This window comes from Rhinolophus ferrumequinum, chromosome 22 (genome assembly GCF_004115265.2).
Source record: "Rhinolophus ferrumequinum isolate MPI-CBG mRhiFer1 chromosome 22, mRhiFer1_v1.p, whole genome shotgun sequence".
Taxonomy (NCBI): domain Eukaryota; kingdom Metazoa; phylum Chordata; class Mammalia; order Chiroptera; family Rhinolophidae; genus Rhinolophus; species Rhinolophus ferrumequinum.
Window position 1 is genome coordinate 46,365,906 of NC_046305.1, and position 16,228 is coordinate 46,382,133.

Below are 16,228 nucleotides of genomic sequence, written 5' to 3' on the forward strand. Positions count from 1 at the left end.
TCAAGGGGCTTGTTTACACTGGCTTAATTTTTACTGCCAGCTTTCAAGTGGGAAGAGGGTGATTATATTTAAAGGTCAGCAGGTGAGCAGAAGGATCCCCGCCCTTTCCTTGCTGGATGTGCGTGTGTGCGCGCGCGTCGGGGGTGGTGAGGGGGACGCACGTCCCTGGCATGCATGTGCGTGTGTGTACTTTTCCACATGCAAATTGTTGTGCCCTGATCTGGTTGACAGGACCCCAGCACTTGTTTGTAGGCATAATGATGGGTGCCAGTCTGCTCGTTTGGCAGTTTCCTATTTTGTTTATTGTTAAGAAGTTAAATTAATCTGTGGGACTTTCTGGGTTGGAGGGCAAGGGATATTTACTGTCAACAGGAGAAGAACAAGGAGATGTAAGATACGGAGTTCAAGGGTGCATCTAGTTTCAGGGCAAGAACATAAAAAGGTGGGCAGAAGCCAACTACAGAAGCCAACGTTTAGGCGTTTGAGTGGGAAGTACAACTTAGAAAATTGCTCTTCCTTCAAAGCACAGAGCTACATCCAGTAAAACTCAGTTAGACTCAAATTCGATTTCATCAACTCTCCTTTTTAACTTATTATTGTTTTTTAATTCCCCCAAAGATGACAGATGGAAGCTCACAATTTGGAAATAAGAACTTAAGTGATAAACAGAGAAGGCGAGTCTCTGGTCCAGGTACACATTCCCACATTTAGCACTCAGAGACTAACGTTACTGGGAGAGCTACCACAAGTGTGTCCTTTGCTGAGAAAAACGAAGACTGCTGCCCCTCTCAGGATGGAACGAGAAGCCATGAAATCCCTGATTACAGAAAACTTAGATGATTGCCTACTGGATAAGGTAAGGACAGACACTGATCTCTCCCATACACCCCTCTCCACCCCTCCTCACCCCTCCTTAGGCCTCCTCACCCGTCCCCACCCCTCCTCACCCCTCCCCACCCCTCCTCACCCCTCCTTACCTCTCCTCACCCTTCCTCACCCCTCCTCACCCCTCCTCACCCCTCCTCACCCCTCCTCACCCCTCCTCACCCCTCCCCACCCCTCCTCAGCCCTCCTCACCCCTCCTCACCCCTCCTCACCGCTCCCCGCCCCTCCCCAGCCCTCCTCGCCCCTCCTCACCCCTCCTTAGCCCTCCTCACCCCTCCTCACCGCTCCTCGCCCCTCCTCACCCCTCCTCACCCCTCCCCACCCCTCCTCAGCCCTCCTCACCCCTCCCCGCCCCTCCCCACCCCTCCCCACCCCTCCTCAGCCCTCCTCACCCCTCCCCGCCCCTCCTCACCCCTCCTTAGCCCTCCTCACCCCTCCCCACCCCTCCTCACCCCTCTTTAGCCCTCCTCACCGCTCCTCGCCCCTCCTCACCCCTCCTTAGCCCTCCTCACCCCTCCTCGCCCCTCCCCGCCCCTCCCCGCCCCTCCCCGCCCCTCCTCACCCCTCCCCACCCCTCCTCACCCCTCTTTAGCCCTCCTCACCGCTCCTCGCCCCTCCTCACCCCTCCTTAGCCCTCCTCACCGCTCCTCGCCCCTCCTCACCCCTCCTTAGCCCTCCTCACCCCTCCTCGCCCCTCCCCGCCCCTCCCCGCCCCTCCTCACCGCTCCTCGCCCCTCCCCACCCCTCCTCACCCCTCCTCACTCCTCCTCACCGCTCCTCACTCCTCCCCGCCCCTCCCCGCCCCTCCTCGCCCCTCCTCGCCCCTCCTCACCCCTCCTCATCCCTCCTCATCTCTCCACCCCACCAACCTTGATTCAGAATTCATTGTCATAGTAATAAGTAAAGATGATTTCTTAGGCAAAACCATTGAGAGAGAGAGAAATAGGGAAAACCTATGATGATAGAAATTATAGCAAAGTAATTTCCCATTGTTTCTCCTTTTGGAGGCTACAGATGGAAGGAGTGTTGGCCAGCATTTTCCCATGGTCCTGTGTTTTCTGAAAGAAAAAAGTCAAAATTTTTTAGACTGGCATTCAAGTGAGACTTTGATGTCTCTGTTCTCTGCTGCCCTGCCTCTCCGATAGCGGAAATTCTAAACAGTGTTCCGCTAAATCCAGCCTGTGCATGTGCTTTCTTTGGCTTATAGAGCATTTAAAATTTTTTTCACATTTGTTACAAACATTTCAAAACAGTGAGGTTGTGTGTGTGTGTGTGTGTGTGTGTGTGTGTGTGTAGAAATCCAGGTTTTCATCTCTGGGGGGGAAAGTCAGGATATCTAGAAACCACGGGTCCCAGTTTCTTGCCTGGCAGCCATCGGCTGGCACTGCATGTCTATTCAACAGGACATGTGCTCACCAGTTGTCCAGGAGCTGCAGCACTCCTGAGTCTGACATCTGCCTCCCTCCCGTATGTGTCCCCTAATCCACTGCTGGAGATGGTGGTGTCTGTCACTCCTGCCCCACCACTGTGCTCTGAGAAGGTCTCAGGCCCGAGCTTCCCACATCCCCTCTACCAGGGAAGATAGCCTCTCTCCTCTCTGTTTTTACTAGCTCATAATCATCCTTCAAACTCAGCTCAGAGTCTACTTTCTCAACAAACATATTTCCTGATACCCCAGCACAAAACATTTGTACCTTCTTGTGGATTCCCATCGTAATGACTACTGGTAATATTTATTTGGCAATGAATTGTATATTGACTTCTGACACCTTTCCTGTTATTATCTTGGGTGGCAGCTTACACATTAGATTGTTTATAAGTTTCTGGAGGGAAGAACAGAGTCTTGGCTATCTTTATCGCCCTTGATATTCACATCGTATCTTTGCACGTATGTGTCAGAAGTATCTTCAGGATTCACTGAAGATAATGCGAGAACAGTGTAGAAAGGGCTGGCAGGTGGAGGCCCACACAGTATCTCCTTTAACCTAATCGACAACTATGTGACACGTGTGTAATGCCTCCATTTTTACAGAGGAGGAAACAGGCACTCCTGTAGATGAAATAACTTATCCAGAGTCACACAGGGAGAGAGTGAAGGTGCTGAGGTCCCAGCCTACTCTTCTTTACCCTACCGCCATATTTCCTCTGCGGAACCCCTCTGTATGTATCTCCATAAACACACATCGAGCACCTGCTTTGTGCAAAACACTGTGCCCAAAACACAGGTCTGGCATGTGGCCTGCTAAGTGACAGAGAAATTCTGTGCTCTAGGTATCTCTAAGGGTAGCCCTGTCCCCCTGGCAGAGTTTGCACATAACTCCAAAGGCACAAGGAGGAATTCCATGAGTAGACAGGAAAATGCTTAATATCATACGTGGCCGACTCCAAGAGCTGCAATAGGATTTAAACGGGCTGCTGGAGAACAGAGGAGGGTTAGCTCTGATGGGACAGGTGTTTCACGGAAGGAGGAGTGGAGACCAAGCCTGTGAGCATGTGAAGGATTTCAATAAGTGGAGGAGTACAGGAGAGGCCGGGCAGGCTAAGAACCCATACAGGCAGTGGGCATGGGTTTTGCTCCGGGCTGCCTTGTCCTTGGTGAGGCAGAGACTTGCAGTGGTTCTGAAGGTGGGCTTCAGAATGCACTGCCTGAGTGTGGATCCCTGTTCTGTGACTTACGGACACTGGGACCTGGGAAACTTACTTACACTTTCTGAACTTTAGTTTCCTCATCTGTAAAATGGGGACAATCACAGCACCCAACTTCCAGGGTCATTGGGAGGCTCAAAGGAGCTAACCCTTTTAAAGTATTCTGTACACCGGAAGGACTCATCAGTCTTTGCAACTTTAGTGCTGCGGTTGCTATGGCTTCTGCTATGTGTGGGAGCTGCACATCTTTTGTAGGGCCCAGGCGTTTGGTTCATGGAAGAATTAGTCTGAGAGGTGAGGATATGATGGTGGAAAACCTATGGTCTCACCTGTATGTACCACTGAATTGATGTCTTCATCCCTTTCTGTTATTACCACCTGGAAGATAGAGATGGTGTGTGTTGTTTTTTGCTTTGTTTACCTGATTATTAGATTTAATGCAATTCCAGAACTAAAAGTCTGACTTCCTGTTGTCTGGAAGGAAGTTCTCAGCCTTTTTCCCCAGTGGCATTCATCACGATGACATCGCACAGGTCGCATGACGAGGGGTATGGCATTCCTGGCACGCTACTTAGCCATCCCTCTACCTCTCTCTCAAGGAAGCATGTCGGAATGCAAGTGAGTCAGAATGACGTTATTATAGGGAACAACCTTGACTTCCCAATAATTTATATTTGAAACAGTAAATTGACCACAAACTTGAGCTATGAATAATAGCTAATGATGTGTGGGGAAAGGAAAGTAGCTCAGGAAGGGGCTGTGTGCATGTGTATGGGCCTGGAGACATGGCCTGGAGAGGGGGGGGGGCCACAGAAAATGGGTGGCACCCTTACAGGTTTCCTTTGATGACTATTTTCGTATAAACTCTGCTTAATTAGAGTAACTGAATCGGCATGGTAACAAGCATAGCATAACTTCTCCAGGGGCAGTGCAGTAAGAGTTGGATTAGATAATAACCTAACCACGTCGAGCATCATGTGCTTGATTAATTGAATGCATTTCTGCTTTTGCTCCAACACATCCATAAATGCCGTCTTTAAGAAAGAAAAAAACACACCTTTGTTCATGGACGTGATCAGCGAAGGAGGTGAGGGGGATTTAAATCGGCACCAGAGGTCAAGTGTGGATCGAATATGCTTTGATTCCATCTTCTTAAGTTATCGTATTTCCCCCTTAAATCGGCTTCAGAGCTTTGCCATGAAATACATGTGGTGACAAGGCTGCAACTTACAGCACCTTGCTTGCTTCCCGAGGTTTGAGAGGCAAGAAAGGGGTTCTGGGGTCGGGCTGGTGATGGGTGTCTCCTTGTGCAGGAGCCTCCTTCTTGCACTAAATTCACTCCCTGGAAAGCTGCCTGAGGCCCCATTCCCTGCATCCCCTCTCCCCGCCGTGGAATCTTCTTACTCTGCCTCGATAGGCTACACGTATGGTCAGGACAGTGCGGGGGAAACAGACTGGGGTTTCTAGCTTCTGATTACACCCTGGGAGCGACAGAGCTCTGTGGGACTGAGCCAGGGACACCTCCAGGGACAAACCCCTCTGGGGCTGCTGAATAGCACTGTGGTGGAACGTGTATAGATAAGAACCAATTGCACGTAGGGTAGCCAGAGACGCAGGGAGGAAGGGCAGCCCATCACCCCACAGGAAAGCTGCTGCCACTTGACCGCAGCGACCCGGGCCCTGTAGGACAGTCCTGTCCAAGGCAGGGCTCTCCTCCACCGTTCCTGCCTCTCTGTCAGGCCTGTTGTGTTACCCTTGAGTGTCTGGGTTGCCAGAACAGTCAGCAATGCCCAAATAAAGGGACATGTTGAACTTCCATGAGACTTGACTCCAAATTGAGGACCTGCTGAGATTCAGGAGAGGATAAAGGTAGGTATTCCTTCTGGAGCCCCACTTGAGGGTGTGCCACAGTGTGACCGAAAAAGGAGTCGGGGAACCTGGGCGTTAAGTCCAGTCCTGCTGACTACCCATGTGACACTAGGAGACCCACTTTATATTCTGCCTTTCTGAAAAGTGACACCAGACAATGTGATTTCTGAGGTTGCTTCCAATTTCTAAGATCCTGAGTCTAAATTGCAACAGAAGGGATGGTTGAAGAAAATTGAAACCAGGATTTGTGGCTCTAGGCCCAGAAACGTATTCCCTTATTCTGACTTTCAACCTGCAGAAATCAAAATGTCTTAAAGATGTATAATGGGCGAGAGCTGCTAGGCGTCTTCTAAGGAGTGTGTGAAGTTGTCCTGCGCAGTAAGAAAATTCCACCATCGAATGAGGGCATAATTTGTGGAAGAGATTCACAGCGGAGAACTTGTTGCAATGGGCTGCTTATTGTGTGGTGTGTAAATGCACACACACACTCTCTCACACACACAAGCTTTTATCAGTTAAAAATGATCTTGTAGTGTCAACATGGTGATGAGTCTTTCTTAGCTTATTAACTTGAGAAGCAAAATGTAACACATCATATAGAGTCATGGCTGTATTACTAATACTTGAGTGCTATGGACGCACAGCAGTGGACTGGGAGATTTTGGGGGTTCGCCTTAGTCCTCAAAACACTCTGAGAACTTAACGACATGCAAATACTATTTTCCAACCCTCTGACTGCAATGTTCGATCTAGTTAGCCCTCATTTCCTTGTCCCCACTATTCTAATCAGACTTAGACGGGCTCTGTCCATCCACTGCCCAAGTTGGAAAACATGGCCCACGATGGGGACCCTTCCTTGCTCTTTTACCCTCCTCCAGATCTTGCCCAGCACATGCTAACCTTAACACCTCAGCTGTTACCTGTGGTGCTGGAGAATATCTCAGAACCAAACCCACCGATATTCCATAGTCTCCATCACATCACCCACAGCTGCCTTGGCACTGCCTGGCAGTTTTCCACACAAATCCATACAGCCCCTTTGTTCCTTAGAGGAGCTATTTCCTGTCTGTCACCCTGAAGTCCCCTACTTTCCACCTCTCCAGCTCACTCTCAGCACATTGCCTTGTCGCCTGCTCTGTAAAGAAAATAGACATCAGATAGGAAATCTCTCGGATTCCCACCATTCCCTGTCCTTTTCTTCCCTTCTGACAACCCAAGGTGAATTCCTCACCAGGCTTCCGGGTTTGCACAATTCTTCCTGGCTGGGAAATCCTTCCCCAGTGCTGTTGCTCTCTGTTGCCTCTCAGCATTTAAACATGTTCAAACCTGTGTGTCATTTTGAAAAAAGACCTGTTGGTGTCATTTGTTTGCTCTTCCTTCCTTAGCAAGACTTCCTGGAGGAACGGCGTACTGCGCTCTTCCCTTGCTCCTCTCCCGTTGCCTCCTAACCCACTTCTATCTGGCTTAATGCCCAGCACATGTCTGAACACCTTGATGCTGTTGTAGTTGCCAAACTCTATGGACATTTTTCAGGCCTTATCACACTCAGCCATGTACTGTTGACTTTGTTCTCAAAATTCTTCTTCCTTTATTTTCAAGACCTCTCACTATTCATTTTCCCACCTTACCATCCTCCTCCAAGGTAATCTCTGCTCCAACAACACTGGGACAATTGCAGTGCTCCCCTGTGCTCCTCATGCCGTAGTCTTTTTCTAGAACAGCCTTTGTAGCCTTCTCTTTCTAGCTAACTCCTACTCATCTTTAGAAATACAACTCCGACACTCCATGTCTCCAGGAAGGGCCCCCCAGCCCCCAAATGACATGAAGTTTCCCTTTTGTGTGTAACCAGAGCATCTTTGCAAACCTTCACCTAGGACTAGATTGCTGTGATTTTAGTTTCCAGTTTGTTTGTCTCACTTTGTTGTTTCATCTGTAAACCTCTTGACAACATGGGTGTAGAGAACCTGTGGATATTCAACAAAAATTGGCCAAGTGGAGTGGAATCACAGCACATAGAAGCCCTATGCTGGAGAAGACCCTTCACCACAGGCTTCTAAAGCATTTTCCTTTATTTTGGGGCATGGCGAACGACTTGCCCCTCTGTGACCACCTTCTGTCTTCCACTTACACACTGTGGAAGATGCAGAATCTTGATAGTTTGCAAATGCTCAAGAAAGTTACCTTTGGATGAGCATACAAGGTTGGACAATTAAGTTCGCGAACTCATCCTAGAAAAAGTGCTACATACTCAATGCTGAATATCACTATGGTCACCTGTGAAGTCCTCCCCTTGGGAAGCTATGCACCCCTGCCAGCACCTAGTCCACCCTTCAAAGCAATTTTGGGTCTTTTTTTCTGGAATCGCCATCAGAACTGTTATTGTATTACCCTTGATGTCCTGAATGTCATCAAAATGTTTTCCTTTCAATAATTCCTTTGTCTTTGGGTAAAGAAAGAAGTCATTGGGGGCCAGATCAGATGAGTAAGGAGGGTGTTCCAATACAGTTATGTGTTTACTGGCTAAAAACTCCCTCACAGACAGTGCTGTGTGAGCTGGTGCATTGTCGCTATGCAAGAGCCATGAATTGTTGGTGAAAAGTTCAGGTCGTTTTCATCTAACTTTTTCACGCAGCCTTTTCAGCACTTCCAAATAATAAACTTGGTTGGCTGTGTGTCCAGTTGGTACAAATTCATAATGAATAATCCCTCTGATATTAAAAAAAGTTAGCAACATCGTTGCAAGAAGTTCTCGAATTTAATTGTCAGACATCGTATATTTCCTTACACCGGATTTATCTCTTAAGGTATATATTTTTTAGCGTTCGGTTTTCTGTGGGTATTTTCCAGTTCTCAGAGACCTGCTGTGCAGAGTCAGAAGAAACGTAGGTGCATGCCCTTTCTTACAGATCTAGTAGCAAAAAGAGGGGTGGGTACAGAGGAGAAGGGAAGCATCCTTTATGGGAAACATAAGCGGGAAATAGTCTACTGCATGTTAACACACGTTAAACTAATTAATGCCACGAACCTGATCAGCAGGTCTTATCGTCCCATTTAACAGTCTCTCCACTGTTCACAAAACCCCGCGTGATGGTCTGGCCCCTCCTTTCCAAACTCATCTCCTGTCACCCTTTCTTTTCCTTTTCCAAGCTCCAGCCACAGTGGTCTCCTTGCTGGCCCTCGAGCCTTGGCAAGCATGTTGCTGCTTTAAGGGCCAACCTGTGATCAGGGGTCACTCAAATGTCACCTCCTTCAAGAAGCCTTCCCTGGACATCTGACCCAAAATAGCAACCTGTTTATTCTCTAATTTCTTATCCTACTTGATTTTTCTTCATAGGAGTTATCATACCAGATATTACATTATACATGTGTGTATACATATATATGTATATATACATGTGTGTGTGTATATGTTATATACATATATACACATATATACACATATATATATGAATATATTTCCTGTATTTTCAACCAGAGGGCAAATGTCTCTATCTTGTTCTCTATTATCTTGCTCACTGCTGTGCCCAGCACCTAGATGGGCACCTACCACATGGTAGGTACGAGATAAACATTGAACGGATTCTTCTATTTTACAAGAGAACACTGAAGCACCGAGGAGAACCCTCAGACCTAACGTTTCCCCTGGGGTTCTTGGGAAGGCAGGAATTTGGGGGCTGCACTTCTGTGGTCACCCACCATTGCTCCCTGTCCCGTCACTTCCTTATGCCAGTGCCTCAGGGCCTGCTCTGGAAATAACCATCTTTGCTGCTCCCTTCCCACCCAGGTGGACTTGAGACGCCAGTGCATTTCCCAGGCTGTGGAGGAGGTACAGAAAGTCATCTGCTGTCTGACCACGGAAATCAGCCACCACGATATCCGATTTCAAGCCATCCCTTACTCTTTCACGTACAATGGCAACATTAAGGTGAGTTGGTCTCACTTGTCTCCAGGGGCCCACCCTGAGAGCCCAGGTTGTGGGGTGGGTGGGCAGGACTCAGTATGTGACAGGCACTCACACCACTAAGGATACTAAGACTACTTCCTGTTTTCCGTGCGTACCCTTAGTATGTACCATTCACAAACTCACCGCGTAGCTGTTATCTCAGCTGAGCCCCCGCACTCCTACTTTCCGGATGATAAAAATTGAGGCTTGGAGACATCAAATGACTTGATCAGTCATGTTAGGTATTGAAGCCAGACCTCTTCCCTGGGGCTTCTGATTCCAAAGCATGTGCCAGCATAACAATTAATGTTCAGTTGAGCACCCATTCATTTATCAAGCAGCTACTTAATAGACTGGGGACTAGGCAGAGGGGATTCAGGGCATTGTTGAGAAAATAGTTGAAAGGGATAGTCTGTGGGTTGCAGGTGGGGGAAGGAAGAAAGTGGAAGAGGTGGCCCTTAGAAACTGCAGGAGCAGCCTTGTAATCCCTGTCCCTGGTGAGGAATCCCTTAGACTTACAAGCCACCAGAGCCAGTGTGTGACAACCGGCATTCATGCAACACTGTGGTGTGGACAAAGCTGCCCTCACAGAAATGATCCCACTCAAACCTGCAAACAACCTGGTGGGATGGACATTAGGATTCTCTCCCTTTTAGAGATGAGGGACGTGAGGCTCTGAGTTAGTCTGCATCTCTGTGCTCCTTCGTCTCGATTTTTCTTACGACACCTAAGAACCCCTTTCACTGATATTACACTTATATGTATCCATGCCCTCTTTTCTCACGCCAGACTGTAAGTTCTTGATTGTAAGGATCGTGTTTATTGGTTCCTCCATTTCTAGCACCCAGCATGGTGTATGGCTCCAGCAGACATTCATCTGCTGTTGAATGGATGAATGAATGAGCAAAAGAATTAGTGTATGAACAAAAGAACAGGTACCACTCACCAGATTCTGGGTCTTGTGCATTTTGAAACAGTCAGATCTTAGGAAATTCATCCCAGGATGAATTTCTCCCATCCCTTTCCACCCTTTATTCATGGGCCCACCTCTACCATCCAGCCAACCTAAATTAAACAAAAATAGACCAGTGACTAAGAAAAGAAACATAACATCACTTTTCCTAGGGCTCTATCTAAGGGAATTTCCTTCTGGGGTCTGACTTAGAATTCATAGTTTAAAATATATCATGTGTTTATATACATCCTGTCCTGCATATTAAGTTTTGAAAACAGTAGCAGTGGGGCATCTGAAAATTGGTTTTATTTTATCTTAGACCAACTTCAACAAGTATTTATTAAGCACTACTTACATGTGACTAGCAACATGGTAGTTGTACTCTTGGATCCACGTGTAAGTGGGTTCCAAGGATGTATAGATTTTGAACACTATGGTTTTGATTCCCCCACCCTTTTTTAATCCCACCACCTGTCTGTGGATACCAGAAGTCACGTGACCTCATCGTCTAAAACATCAAACTATTATCCTCTGGAAATGAGGCAGAATCCGTGGTTGCTGTTTTGGGAGGTCATCTGTGAATTGGCCAGTGACTGGGCCCCTGGGCGAAGGTTGACCAACTTCCATTGTCAGAACTTTCTGTGACAAGGAAGCGGCCCTTCCAGTGTACAGGTGACTGACGGGAAAGGTGCAGGGTGGAGTGAGCTGCTGTGATGTAGTCAAAGGTCAGGTCCCTTTGGTGGGACTATGTATGCTGTTGACTAATTTGTTCTACCCCGTGGACTGTTGGCCTGACCACTCGCCCCCTGACCACTGCCTAACTGGTTCCTGTAGAAAGGGAGTAGGGAGACTCTGATTGTTCCCTTTTCTCATTAGGCTTAGACTCATCTCAGTAGCTCACATTGTCCCAACAAACAGGCATTCATTTTCCCTGTGATTTTCTAAGGATTCGTCATCAATACTGACCAGGGTTTATCAGCACAAGGCAAAAAGATTGAGAGGCATTTGCAGAAGCGTTTTACCTCTTCTCTCATCCCTTCCCTCTCTTTATTCATACCAGACCTTTCACCTATCCCAGGTTATTCATTTTTGACTGAGAACCAGCCCATCCTGGGACCATTGAAACAAGCAATCAAGTTCTGGGTCTGTCACATGCTGGCAAGATGGCAGAGCCCCCCTGAGCTTTAGGTTCCTGATCTGAGACATGTCAACACAGCCCATCTTATTATGTGACCGTGAAGATCAAACGGGCTAATACAAGAACTGGAGTGCTTGCTTGTCTGTGTGGAACTCAGTGGACACTAGTTCCTTCGCCTGCGTTTTCTTCTCCCCCTCAACGTTAGATGCCCGCTAGTGTTTCAGGTCTCGTTCACTCTTCCTCCTTACAGATTCCTGAAACCGAGACTCAGTGGATTGATTGACAGCCCAAAGCATTACAGTGCGTTTGTGACAGAACAAAGACGGAGTCTCAGGCAGATGTGGTTTCCTGCCCACCTCGTCACACTGCCGAGGATTGAGTCCTTACCTGAGCTGCTTGGCTCAACAGACCAGCTCTGCGAGGACTTCTGTTATTTCCCACATCTGTGAGCTCACCCTCTTTCTCTCTCCTTGCCTGTCCCCAGGTTTTGGCCCCCAGCCAGTTTCTTGTCACAGTCCCGGTGAGGGGCCTGGCTGGGTACAGGGAGACCAGGGAGCAGCGCTGGAGGTACTACACCCTGGAGGGCACCCGGCTGCCCTGCCCCTTGCGAAACCCAGAGGGCCTGCAGCAGTGGCTGCAGATACAGCAGTTTATGAAGAGCCTGTGGCAGTGGCACGAGGCAGATGTGAACATCGAGGGAGACATTGTACCCGCCAAGGTCCTCCAGGTGTTCCGGAAACTGGTAGAAAACGCAATTGAAACCTGTTGCCTGTCAGGTGAGCTGATCGAGAAAAGTACAAGGAACATTTCTGGCATTTCCCTCTTGCTCTAAAAATCCTCTGCTTGGGTGTCACCTGGAGCTCGTGCCCCTACATTGAGGAAACAATCATGTGCTCTTTACATCTGTCCACTCCCCATCACAGGAAGTAGCTCTTTTTTCTGCTGTGACACATGGAAGAAAGGAGTTCAATCCCAGCTCACTCCTGTGGGTTGGAGCAGATTACTGCCTTGGCACAGAGATGGCCGGCTTTGGGGTACGCACCCTTTCCAGGATGTTAGCTTAAGAACTTGGGTACCTTTTTCAAAAAACAGACTGCTCATAAACCTCAGACCTTTGTGGGTATCGCATTTCTGTCACAATGCCCTGGACTGTAGGACCCAGTGTGTGGAGAGAACACATCTGGAAACCATGGACTTAAACCAAACACAAAATCCAGACACCATGAAGAACTGATTAAGTCTGACAACCCCCCAATCTGAAGCTGCAGTGCAGTGTGGCACACGGGCACACACGTGCACACACGTGCACACATGCATTTTGTTCACAGAGTAGAGGTGAATTCCAAACTGGGAAAAATGGCGAGTTTCCATAATTACACAAGAGTACTTATAAACCAGTAAGTAAATATACGAACAGACCAACAGAAGTAAATGACAAAGAAACATAACCCAGGGGAAAAGAATATAAATGGCTAGTAAAAATTTTAAAAAAAATGTTCCACCTAACATGTATGTTGATAAATGTACATGAACACACCTAACAGGTGGACAGAGATGAAAAAATGTGATCATTGCTCAGTAGAGGGGTAGGTATGGTGGAACACATCTTCATACATTGTTCTTGGACGTGTAAATGGGTACCTACTTTTTAAAGGGCAATTTGTCCAGTTTTATTTTGTAACATGCTTACTTGGCAATTTAGCAATTCCAGTTCTAGAAATATATTCCTACAGATACACAAAGAAATATGCACAAGGATATACACCGCCATAGGCTCTATAATAGCAAATAACTAGAAATAATATACGTGGCTAACAAAGGAAAATTGACTCAATAAATTAAGCTACGTCTGCCTACAAAGAGGTATGTGTGTACACACAAACACAGAGTTAGGAAAACTGCCCATGCTAGATAATTAAGTGAAAAACCAAACCTGCCACACAATACGTGATGCCCTTCATACAGAAAGTAAAGGATTTCTATGTACATTTTCCTGCCTAGACAGAAATTCAGAAAGGTGCTGTCCTGGAAATAGCTCATGTTTAATTGATTGTTACCATGTATAGGACGCTTTTGTGGATTATTTAGTACTCATAGCAACGTTACAGAGTAAGAATTATTTTTCTACCTGTTTTACAGATGAAGACAAACTGAGATTTAGAGAGATTGAGTAACATGCCAAAGGTCACACACCAAGTAAGCAGAGCAAGCAGGGTGGGGGCGAGGCAGACGGTTCCAGCTTTGCTCACCTCTCCCCTTTGTGACACTGTCAGCAGTGAAAGTGCATAGAAGAGGTTCAGACCGGCCAGGCTGATGAGGAAATCTCAGTAAATAATGCCGAAGTGCCAGACGTTGTCGTGTTCCTGCCTGGGCAGCTCTGATGAGATGCAGACAGTGAACTCTTTAGCATACCCCAGCTCAGGAGAAGCCTGTTTTCTTTTTGAACAGCCTACCACAATTAACGACGGGGCTTCCATCTTCTCTGAGCAAGCAAAAGCAAAATAATAAATCCTGATCCGAGAGGGCTCATCCTTATCTGTCATGAAGGCGAACAAACAAAATTACTGTGTAGCTTGTGAAAGAAGGGGGAACAGACTAGAAACGGATTTTAGTACATGAGCTGGAAAACTTGCTCTCCCTCTCTTTGCCGGGTTGGCAAATGAGGAACGTGAGGGCTTCTTTCTGCTCACTCAACTCTTTCAGCCAGTGGCAATGCCACCACACTTTGAATTATTTTGCGATTACAAGGGCTCCTGATGATATATACATCTGAGCCAAGGCTGGCTTACTGGGTGGTGGGACCAAATACCATCGGAGGACAGCCTGTGACGCAGATAAGAGATGGGTTGAACCGAACGCCACCAAAGGCCGATGAATACATAAGGGGATCAAGGTCATCCTGAACAAAGTCAGGACATCTGGGTGGAGTGAGGGCGACAGAGAAGAATGGCTGGATTTCATTTTACAAAGTAGCAAATACTGTGCCTTTCCTTTGTATCCGGTATCTCTTTCCTTCAGGTGAGACTTCTGAAAAGAATCTATCCATTTAGAAGAAGTGGTAGCAGAAAAGTTTTGGGGCAAAGCAAGAGAAGGAAAAAAACAACAACCCACCAACCACGAGATTTTTCTAGCAATGCTCCTATCAATATTTACTTGGCTAATTGTCTGGTTTTGCCATCAACATCCCCGTTGGCTTGCTGCCAACACTGTGAAAGTTGGGCCGCCGGTTGCAAGGAGCTGGTCAGAGCCAGCTGCTCACAGATCCCTTCTCTGAGTGCGTGTACTGAGCCGCGCTTTCTTGCCTCATTGCCTGTTCATTTCCCACCAGGAAAGGTCAGCATGCTAACAAACAGCATTGCGGTGTGGCTTGCCGTGGAAACCTCCCAAGGTCAGGTGGAACTAGAGCTGGCCCCCGCAGTGGAGATCCCCAACGCCTGGTCCAAGAAAGCTCGGTGGCCTCGGTGGCCTCAGTGTCTGACGCGCTGGCCTCCCCGAGAGAGAGTGAGGTGCATCAAGGTACTGGTGGACAGGGCCCCAGCTCACCAGAGCGCAGGCGCTCACAGCTTAACCTCCCGCAGCATTACTGCCCGCCAACCAGTTTCAAAAGGAAAATTGAGGTTTCCCTGGATCGGCAGTGCTCCAAGTGTGGGCCCCAGGACCCGCAGTGGCACGTGAGAACCTGTTAGAAATGCAGATTCCTAGGCCCCGCTCTGGCCCTACCGAATAAGGCTTGGTGGGTGGGGCCCAGCGATCTGTGCTTTAACAAGCCCTCCAGGTGATGGTGGTATAGGCTCCAGTTGGAGAACCACTGCCCGAGAGTAAGTGGGCACAGCCTCTCCAATTAACTGCAAGGGGTTTTGCTTTGAGGCTCCCTCTGGGTCCCCATGTGGGATGTACTGCCTGCCCCGGGGCTGGTCCCCCAGCCTAGTGGACTGCTTTGGAGATGGTTTTCTACGCGGGCAAGCATCATCCTTCTCATTTTTCCCACGGTGTTTCTCTTCTTCCAGTCATTTGGATTTACCTTGTTGGCCCGGTCAACTTATCACTGGCAGCTGAGCTTCGTGCAGGCCGAGCAAATGCTGCTGGAGCAGCTGGACGAGGATGGGGGCTGCCGAAGGAAGTGTCTTCAGGCCATGAGGCAGATGAAGGAGGATGTCTGGTGTCCGGGAGAGAGGCCTGTTATCACCTCCCACCATCTGCAGGTGAGCGTGCACGCCAGCGGCCACAGAGGGCCCAGGGCAGCGGTGGTTGGGTGGGTCCCGTCTGCATCTTCTGTTGGGCCTGGCCAGAGCCACGCGGAAGGGTGTGTGTGTGTGTGTGTGTGTGTGTGTGTGTGTGTGTGACGAATTCAGGATGCGGCTCTAGTGTCCGTATTTGCTGTCCTACAAATTATTCCTCATGGAGGTAGATAAACGCGGGCTGTCTATGTGTCCATAACACCCCTGGCCAGGGTGAAATCTCCTCCACTTGCCTCCCTTCTCCTTTCTACTTCCCTCTTTCCCTTTCCTTTTCTTTCTTTTTCTTCTCTGTCCCTCTCTATCTCTCGCCTCCTTTTATTTCCCTCAAGAAACCAACACAAGTGCCCATCCTGTGCCAGAAACATTGCTGAGGTTTACAAATGAATTACAACATGGTCTCTGCCCTTGAGAAATCTACAGTCTGGTGAAATCTTGCGAATTGCTCAAACCTCAGATAAATGCATATTTTCCCTCGTGTTCTGACCCCCTCAGTCCCCACTCTAACCCAAGCACAGCCACTCACACACGTACCCACAGCCTCTGCACAAGGGAGG

General features: G+C 48.2%; 1 protein-coding gene across 4 annotated transcripts in view; it reads left to right on the top strand.

The window, feature by feature from the left end:
- The first annotated feature begins 725 nt into the window (after positions 1 to 725).
- MAB21L3 (mab-21 like 3) overlaps positions 726 to 16,228 on the top strand; it is a 165,715-nt gene continuing 150,212 nt past the window's right edge. For all 4 annotated transcript variants that reach the window (XM_033092786.1, XM_033092784.1, XM_033092783.1 and 1 more), the window contains exons 1-5: positions 726 to 856; positions 9,185 to 9,325; positions 11,921 to 12,212; positions 14,765 to 14,952; positions 15,444 to 15,638. In XM_033092786.1, coding sequence (XP_032948677.1) covers positions 794 to 856; positions 9,185 to 9,325; positions 11,921 to 12,212; positions 14,765 to 14,952; positions 15,444 to 15,638 — 879 coding nt within the window. In that variant the 5' untranslated portion in view covers positions 726 to 793. The remainder of the gene's footprint in view (positions 857 to 9,184; positions 9,326 to 11,920; positions 12,213 to 14,764; positions 14,953 to 15,443; positions 15,639 to 16,228) is intronic.